At 63.6% G+C, this 8873-nt stretch overlaps 1 protein-coding gene across 1 annotated transcript; it reads left to right on the top strand.

The window, feature by feature from the left end:
• The first annotated feature begins 396 nt into the window (after positions 1-396).
• Positions 397-6576, top strand: TESC (tescalcin). Its single transcript, XM_084272142.1, has 8 exons — positions 397-477; positions 4012-4081; positions 5003-5083; positions 5330-5469; positions 5566-5627; positions 5698-5805; positions 6223-6270; positions 6359-6576. Exons 1-8 carry the CDS (start codon positions 420-422, stop codon positions 6434-6436), a joined length of 645 nt encoding a protein of 214 aa, XP_084128268.1. The 5' UTR covers positions 397-419; the 3' UTR covers positions 6437-6576.
• The last annotated feature ends 2297 nt before the right edge of the window (positions 6577-8873 follow it).

Genomic DNA, 8873 nt, shown 5'->3' with positions numbered 1-8873 from the left:
AGCTCGTGTAGGCGATGGGGTTTCTGCCACTGTGGGACATCCCCCGGGGAGACCCCTCTGCCCAGGTGGCTGCAGCCAGGCTGGCGGGGAGGGGCATGAGGGCTCTCCCTGCCCTTCTCCTGGGGCCTAAACACTGCAGGGTCGAGGGTGCCCAGAGCCACGAGTGACTCTGAGCGCCACTGGAGCTGCCCCCGCCGCGGGGCTGCCGGGGCTCCCATCCGGGGCTCCCATCCGCGCCCGCCCGCTGCCGGCGCTGTTAACTCTGGAGCCTAACGACGGCGTGGCGGCGGGGAGCTCAGGGACCCGGGGGAGCCGCGCCGCCTCCCTTCCCGCCGCGCCCGCCCTTATAAGCGGCAGCGGCGGCAGAACCCGGCGCAGCGGCCCGCGGCGCGCCGCCTCCCGGCACGGCCCGGCCCGCTATGGGCTCCGCGCACTCCGTGCCCGCCGAGATGCGGGAGCTGGCCGACCGGACCGGCTGTGAGTACCGCCCGCCGCGGCTCCCCGGCGCTGCCCGGCCCGGGGGCACCTGCCCGGCCTTCCCCCCGCATCCTCCCCCACAGATACCTCCAGCCCCACCGCCGCCCCCTCCCCGCGGGAAGGGGACGGGGGCTGCCCGGGCCGCAGGGGAACAGGTCACCCTGGTGCAGGACGTGGCCCACGGGGGATCCAGGCGTGTCGCTGGAGGGGGGAGGATGGAGACATCACCCGGGGGTGCCGGCATGTCCCCGGGAGCGGTGGGGGGAGTGCGGCCATGGCACGCACAGGGATACCTCGGTGCCGCACTGCCCACGCGTGTCAGCCCCAGCCGCGCTTCGCCCTCCCACGCCGCGAGTGCGGGAAACGGCCCCCCCACGCCGCTGTTTGCCCGGGGGCCGCCGCCCGGTGCTGCCGGCACGGAGCGTAACGCGGGGGAAAGGGACCGGCACACGGGCTGCAGCGGGGATGCGGCCAGGGGCTCCGAGCAGGGTTTGGGGCACAGGACGGGGTGGCCGTGTCCCTCCTGGCAAATGTCATCTCTCCAGGATGCCCTGGGACGTGGCCAGCGCTGGGCTCAGGGGTCGAGACGCGCCCCCCGCTCCTCCAGCTCCCATCTCACCCATATGGAGGGAGGGGTCAAATGGCCAAAGCATGTTCTGGGGTTCGGGAGGGGGGTTCAGCAGCTCCCAACCCTACTACCCACCCGACCATCATATCACCCTTCCTCCCTCTCCTTCTCCCCTGGCAAGGGCTGAGCACCGCAGCACCCCCGGGCACGCCGGGGGGAGCTCAGCCCTCCCCCCAGGCAGCGGCCGGGGGAACCCCCGGGATGCAGTCGTGTTGGCCCATGGTGGGAGGAGGTTTTTGGGAACACCTCGGCCTGGGGATCCTGCCACACCGGTGCTGCCGGGCTGCCTGCAGCAGGGCCCGCCCCCCCCCCCCCGGCTGCCCAGGGGCCTTCCCCCCGCACCTGCCCACGGGAGGCACCTGCCCCACGCCCCAGTGAACCCGGGCACGGTTTACAACAGGCAACACCCAAAAAAAGCCTCATCGAAAACCAAGGGGGGGAGGGGGCAGGGGGGCATGGGATCACCCCGTGCCGCGACAGGGCTGCACTCAGTGCGCTGCCGGTGCGATTCATTCACAGGCTCCGGCCGTGCCGGCTGCTAGAAACATTTGCTCGGGTGCTCGGGTGGTGAGTTGGGTTTGGTGTTTTTACAGGCTTGCTGCTGCAGTACAGTCTCGTGGAGGGCATCGCAGTCACCCTCGGTCTCTTGGGGGGAGCAGGGACAGGGCAGGACTCCCCGCGGGTCCCCAAACCGTGCCCACGGCGCGTCCCTTCCCAGTGCTTTCAGCCCTGCGCGCCGCAGGGACACCCACGTTTGTTTGCTCAGGGCTGCTGGTTCCCGTCCCCTGATCACAAAGCTGCAGCGGCGGCGGCTGCCCGGGGCCGAAGTGCCTCTTCCCGGTACGATACGATCTTTTCCTGGCCCCCGGCCGCTCCAGCCAGCCGAAACCCGGCACAGGGAGCGCAGCGCAGGGCTGACCCCTCCACTGCGGCTCTTCCCCTGGGGATGCCCTTCGCTCAAGCAGCACCAACCGGCGCAGGCAGGGAAGCGGCAAACCCAGCACCCGTGGGTTTATATCCCCATTCTATCGCCATTCCCACCCCCCACCCCCTCTCATAGCGTATAGGTCGCTGTGTTTTGAACTCAGTCATGCGGCACCAGAGCGCCGAGCCTGCTTCCCAGCGGCACGAACATCCTGCTGCGCTCAGGCAGCCCTTCTCGCTGGGCAGCCTTTGCCCTTTGTGCAGGTGCAGCTTTTTTTTCCCCTCTGGAAAGCATCCGAGTGCTGCCGCCCTTCGCAGAGCCGGTGCGGTCCTTGATCTGCCGGCGCCGCAGCCCTGCGCTGCAGCTCGGACCCTGGCAGGGGGGACCTGGGTTTGGGGACAGAGGGAGGAACACGCCTCTTTTTTTACCTTGCTGGATGGAGAGTGGGGCTGAACCAAACTGTGGGCCTCCATCCAGCCAGTGACCCCCCCATCCTTGTCACATCACTGTTCGGGACATTCTTCTGAGAGCTCAAAGGTTTTGGTGTGCAGCTGAGCGCCGGATGCCAAAGGCTCCGTGGCCCAGCTGCTCCCATGGTGACAGGGATGTTGTCAGGGGAAAAAAGCAAAAGGTCCCTTTTCTGTGGCCAAACTTGGAAAGTGAAGTCTGGGGAAAGTTTGTGTGAGTGTGGACAGCAGCAGAGCACGGGCCAGGGAGGGATTAAGGGGAAAACATCCTACGGGTGGATGGGTGGTGCCCATGCAGCCAGGCATCAGAGAGCTGCTGGGTTCAGAGGAGGGACCCCCAAATTTGGTCTGGGAAGGGGCTTAAACAGCCTTATTCTGCAAAGGGTCTGGCAGCTGCCGGCGTGGGCAGAGATGTGGGGCAGGTGCCGAGCCCTGTCAGGCAGCATGGATGGGTTTTCCAGTGCGTTAATCGAGGTCTGGAGATGCTCAGCCTTCCTGATCAATACAGTTTCTATTTCAAGGCTGTGAAACCAGAGTCAGAACCAGAGCACTGGACATTATTTAACCATCATCAAAGAGCAGGAGCCGGCCAGCGCGTGAGCTCAGCATCGACCCGGTGTCTGTCATCGCAGCCGTTAACCGTTTCCAGCCCCCCAATTATACTTTAACAAGCTTTTATCTTTCCCTGTGCTGCTGGGAAGGGCTGAGGACCAGCTGCCAGCACGGCCCTGTCCCGTGCCTGGCTCCATCCAGGGCTGCGGCGAGCGCAGGGGCCCAAGCTGGCGCCGGGACGGACGCCATTGGTGCCTGACACGGAGCTGAAGGCACGGCCCTGGCTCCCAGGGATGGCGGCTGCCAATATTTGCACAGGAGAGTCAGGCTCTGCATGTCTTCAGGGGCTTGTGGAGCTTGGTTACAGCCCCTAGAGAACAGCCAGGGGAAAATAAACCAACTGTGCCGTGGGATTAAGGAGGTGGGGCGATGCTGAGCATCACTCTGACCTCAGTGCTTGTGGGGCTGCTTCCAGCCCTACCCTTGCCTGATGCTGCCCGGGGATTTGTGCATCCCCGGGGGATGCAGCATCCACCTCGATGGGTCAGAGCTCCCCCCCTCCCCAAGCAGAAGCGGCCATTTCAAAGCCTGGCTTTGATTTTTGGGTGCCACCGTGTTCAGCCCTCCCACCGCCTGGCTCTCAGCTTTGGGGTTTTCATTTTTAATGTTACTTTTTGGACATGACCAATGAACTTCCCAGCTGCGAGCAGAGAAACCCCCCCCAGGGGTGTGCAGGATGTGCTCCCTGCAAACCCCAAATTAAATGGTTACACCTGTTTGAAGGGTCTGCTGCTGCGGATCTGCAGGGGGTGGTGGGCTGCTGCTGTGCCTGGCTGCGCTGGGACTGGTGATAACCCAGTGACTGGTGTGTGTCCCCCACAGAAGGGGGTCCTGGGGCTGCCCCCAGGGCTGGCCTGTGCCCAGGGGAGCTCACCCCTCACCTCTCTCCTTTCCCCTGACAGTCACCTCTGAACAGATCGAGCACCTGCACCGGCGGTTCAAGCAGCTGAGCCGGGACCAGCTGACGATCCGGTAGGGCGCTGCCATTTCCACTGCCGGGCCAATGCCCACAGCACCAGGGGCATCACCTGTGGCATCGTGGGCATCGTGTGTGGCACTGGGGGCATCACCTGTGGCATTGGGGGCATCACCAGCAGCATCAGGGGCATCACCTGTGGCATTGGGGCCATTGCCTGCAGGGCTGGGGGCATCGTGTGTGCCATTGGGGCATCACCTACAGTATTGGGGGCATCACCAGCAGCATCGTGGACATTGCCTGTGGCACTGGGGGCATTGCCCGCACCAGCTGCCTTCCCGGGCTGCAGGATGCCTGTGTCCCTCCCGGTCAGACCAGGGCTGAGCTGGCTCTGTGCCATGGTGCTGCAAATAGATCAAGGAAAAATGCATGGAGAAGCAGAGTAGGGCCGCTCCTGCCGAGCATCCCATTCCAGCCGGGGAGGGAAGGGAGGAGTGGGCAGCTCTGGTGGGGTCTGTGGCCGCCCTTTTCCTCCTCCACGGTGCTCACACAGGCTGTTGTGCACCGAAGCCACGAGTGTTTCCTCGGGAAAGCTCTGGCACATCCCAGCAGCTCCACCAACTCGGGCCAGGGACCCGGCTGCCCTCCCCATCCTGCATCCTGGGAAAACTGCCTGAGAACCCGGCAGTTCTCGGCAGGTCGCGCCCCAGCATCGGCCCCGAGCTGCTGTGTTGTGTCCCAGCGCTGGGACAGGAATCCCCCGGGGCCACACCAGGCACAGGCCAAGGCAGCAGCACGGCTTGCTTTCAGGCTGAATTGAGGCAAAAAGGGGTTTTCATGCAAAACATCTTATTTTTGTCAGGCCTGCTTTGAAAGAATGGGGTGGGGGCTTCAGCCCCAGCCCACCAGTGCCCTCCAGTCGCAGCATCTCCCCCACCACGGCTCCCCCAGCCTTGGACTTTGTGTTTCCTTTGCAGCAAGGAGAATTTTGACAGCATCCCTGACCTGGAGTTCAACCCCATTCGGGGGAAGATCGTCCATGCCTTTTTTGATAAGCGGTAAGAATGTCCCCAGCACCCCAGGGGTGCGTGGGGGGGGAGGTCGGGGTAATGGGTTTATCCTCCAAAACCAGGACATGGCTGGGCAAACATCGTCTCCTAAAGGCTGGGATGGAGCCAGGGTGACAATTATGGATGTTTAAGCTAAGCCTGGGGGGAAAATACCAGTCCTAAAGCTTTGCTGGGCTCTGTGGCGGGTGGGAGGGGTGGCTGGGGGGGGGTCACTGGTAACTCTGCGCTCGGCAGGAACCTGCGGCAGGCGTCGGATGGGCTGGCGGACGAGATAAACTTCGAAGACTTCCTGACCATCATGTCCTACTTCAGACCCATCGAGATGAACATGGATGAGGAGCAGCTCGATCGCTTCCGGAAGGAAAAACTCAAATGTGAGGCTTGGCCAAAGCCCGGGGCCAGGGCAAGGGGGGGTGGGGTGGTGGGAAGGGGCTCCCCTCACCCCACCATGCTCCTCCTGTCCCTCCCAGTCCTCTTCCACATGTACGACTCGGACCACGACGGGAAGATCACGCTGCAGGAGTACCGAAATGTAACGTATGGTCCCTCCTGCCCCAGCCCTGGTGGGTTCCTGGCCCCGGCTTTGACCCGCTGCCTCGTAGGTGGTGGAGGAGCTGCTGTCGGGGAACCCCCACCTGGAGAAGGACTCGGCGCGGTCCATCGCCGACGGGGCCATGTTGGAGGCAGCCAGCATCTGTGTGGGACAAATGGTGGGAGCCGGTTCCGTGCTCTGCCCTGGCACGGGGTGGTACATGGATGGTACCCGGGCTGGAAGGCGTCTGTCCTGCCTGGGACATCTTTCCCAGCCCAGCCTGCTTTGGCTGGGGATCTTTGGCAGGCAGCAGCTCTCCGGGTTTGGGGTTCTTATGCCCACTGTAGGATCCTGGGGGGGTGTGTGTGGAGGGGGGGGGGGTGGGCAAGCAGCACCCCATAAAGCACCATCCTCAGCACGTGGGGCTTCAGTGCCTATAGAACCAGCTGCTCCCTGCAGCCACTGCAGTTCTGGGAGCCAGTCCTGGGCTGGCCCTGGGGCAGACGTGTCCCACACCCCCAAGGGACCCACCCCCCGTCACCCCTGTCCCATGGGCATGGGGCAGCTGTAGTCTTGTCTCTCTTGCTGCGCACAGGGGCCAGACCAGGTGTACGAGGGTATCACCTTTGAAGACTTCCTGAAGGTTGGTGACATCTCCACCCAGGAGAAGGGGGCAGGGTGGCTGCAGGGGCATTTGGCCCCCAGCCCTGCTCACCCCCTTCCCCTTGCAGATGTGGCAGGGCATCGACATCGAGACCAAGATGCACGTCCGCTTCCTCAACATGGAGACCATTGCACACTGCTACTGACCGCTGGCTGCCTCCTGGGAGCGAGAGGAGGAGGAGGAGGAGATGACGAGGAGGAAGATGAGGATTCTGCATCAGCTCCATGTTCTTGGCACCAAGCGCTTCGTGCCCGCCCGCGTGCCTGTCCCGTGGTGGGGCTGCCTTCTGCTCTCGAAACCAGAAGAGGATTTTATCTGTAATAAAAGGTATTTTTCTTTTTAGTCCTTGCTGATGAACGCTCCATCCATCACCTGGGACCCGGTGAGGTCTCTCCCCAGGCAGAACCCTTCTGCAAACCCTGCTCCCACAGGGAATCTGAATTTTCAGCCTCTGCCTGGAGCTGCTCTGCGGAAGGAGCCACCCAGCTCAGGCTGAGGGTCCCCCCCCAAATCCCATGCCCGTGGGGCACGTGTGCAGGCAGTGACAGGGATGCTGAGGGGCAGGAGGTGAAGGCAGCATCCCCTGGCACGCGGAAGGGCAATCACATCCCACTCTGCATCCCAGGGGATGTTCCAGCAGGCGAAGGTGCCAGCAGCACCCACATTTAAACCCAAACCATCCTCCCCTGCCTGCATCTGCCGGACAGAACCAGGCAGGAGCAGTGGTGTGGGACCGTGCCCAGGTTTCACAGAGAGCATCCCAGCCAGGGCTGGAGCGCAGGAGCAGGGATGTGGGGACATGGGGACGTACGTGGGCACCCGGCAGCTGGGAGGCTCCCGCCCCCACATGTTCCCGCTAGAACAAGGCACCGCCGCAGATAAGGGCTTGTTTACTGGTATTAATAACCGGGTGGCTCAGGGCAGATTTCTGTCTCTAAGGCAGCCTGAGCTGGGGGGGGGGGGGGGGGGGGGGAAGGGGGAGGGGAAAAAAGGGCAAGGGCTATTTTTAGCAAAGCTGGAAAGATGTGTTTGTTTTATCAAAAATAGCTTCCTGGTGACATGTGTGCTCGACGGAACATCACCGGCGCCACCGCACGCAGCACAGCCCCACACCGCCCTACGCAGCCCCACACAGCCCTACACAGCCCTACACAGCCTCACACAGCCCCACACAGCCCCACACAGCCCTACACAGCCCCACACAGCCCTACGCAGTCCCACACGGCCCTACGCAGCCCTACACAGCCCTATGTAGCCTCACACAGCCCTACACAGCCCTACACAGCCCCACACAGCCCTATGCAGCCCTACACAGCCCTATGTAGCCCCACACAGCCCTACACAGCTCTACACAGCCCTACGCAGTCCCACACAGCCCTACACAGCCCTACGCAGCCCCATACAGCCCTACACAGCCTCACACAGCCCCACACAGCCCCACACAGACCCACACAGCCCCATACAGCCCCATACAGCCTGGTACAGCCTTGCAACTTGGTGTCCCCACCCCCCCACCCCCACCCCCCCCCCCGACAGCAAGTGCCGTCCCTGGGCATGAACAATTCCTCCTTCCCCACATTAGCTGGGGTCTCTGCCCAGCCTGGGCATCCCTGTGCTGGGGGGCACAGATAACACTCTCCTTCACAGGCTTTGGCAGCTTTGCCCCTCCAAAAAAAAACCCCCCTCGCCTTGCCCATGGGTGTGGGGTGTTCGGCCAAGGCCGGGTCCCCACTGCCCCTGCACCGGAGCAGCTCTGGGAGCCGGAGAGCAGCGGTGCTGACCCAGTGAAGGGCAGCCCATCCCGGCCCTGTCCTGTGGTGCTGGACGGTGCTGAGGCCGGGCTGGGGCTGAGCCAGCTTGGGAAGGAGCCACAGGGATGGAGCTGATCCCAGCTCACAGCTCCACGTGTGGGGATTTCACCATGTCCAGCCGGGTGCTGCTGCAGAGCTGTGGGACAGCACTGGTGTCACCACAGTGTCTGCTGAGCTGCTGTGGTGCTGGAGCTGGGCTGGGTGGAAGGGGAGGGGATGGAGGCGATGGAGCTTCCAGTGCCCTGGGGGGGGTCTCCCAGTGCCCAACCGCAGCCACAGCCATGGCTGCATCTGTGGGGCTCCCCAGCTCCTCAGTACCTCCTCCTCCAGCTCCTCCTGACACCTCCATCACCCCTACTCACCCTGAGCTGCATCAGCAGAGAGTCAGAGGCTGGCCTCTCACCCTGGACCAAGCCACCTCCTCCCCATGCCAGACCCTCAGTGCTCCCATCCCCCCACACGAGAGCAGAAGTTGCAGCTCCCCCCACCCCAGTCCCCAGGTTTCAGCCCTTTCCCCAGCTTCCCAAGGGGGTTTCCATGCAGCCTCCCTGCTGCTCCCAGCAACAGTCCTGGTGTCTGAAAGACCCAGAATCACCCCACAGGGCTGACACCCCCACACCCCAGCAAAGCTCTTGCTGCTGCTGCAGGCAGCAGATGATGGTCCCACGCCCCCTCCATGCCGTGGGTTGCTTGGAGAAGGCAGGAGTGCTCCTGGGAGCCAGCGAGGGCGGATACGTCACCAGAGCAGGGAAATAGAGGGTAGGAGGACTG

Source organism: Gallinula chloropus (genome assembly GCF_964237585.1).
Source record: "Gallinula chloropus genome assembly, chromosome: 17".
Taxonomy (NCBI): domain Eukaryota; kingdom Metazoa; phylum Chordata; class Aves; order Gruiformes; family Rallidae; genus Gallinula; species Gallinula chloropus.
Note: the sequence above shows the minus strand (reverse complement) of the source record. Positions and strands in the feature narration are given on the sequence as shown.

What these genes read in the sequence shown, in the direction of transcription:
- TESC (XM_084272142.1), top strand. Translation starts at nt 420, where the DNA reads ATGGGCTCCGCGCACTCCGTGCCCGCCGAGATGCGGGAGCTGGCCGAC. An exon ending in GCTGGCCGACCGGACCGGCT is followed by an intron (nt 478 to 4,011) that starts GTGAGTACCGCC and finishes TTCCCCTGACAG; the next exon opens with TCACCTCTGAACAGATCGAG. An exon ending in CGCTGCAGGAGTACCGAAAT is followed by an intron (nt 5,628 to 5,697) that starts GTAACGTATGGT and finishes GCTGCCTCGTAG; the next exon opens with GTGGTGGAGGAGCTGCTGTC.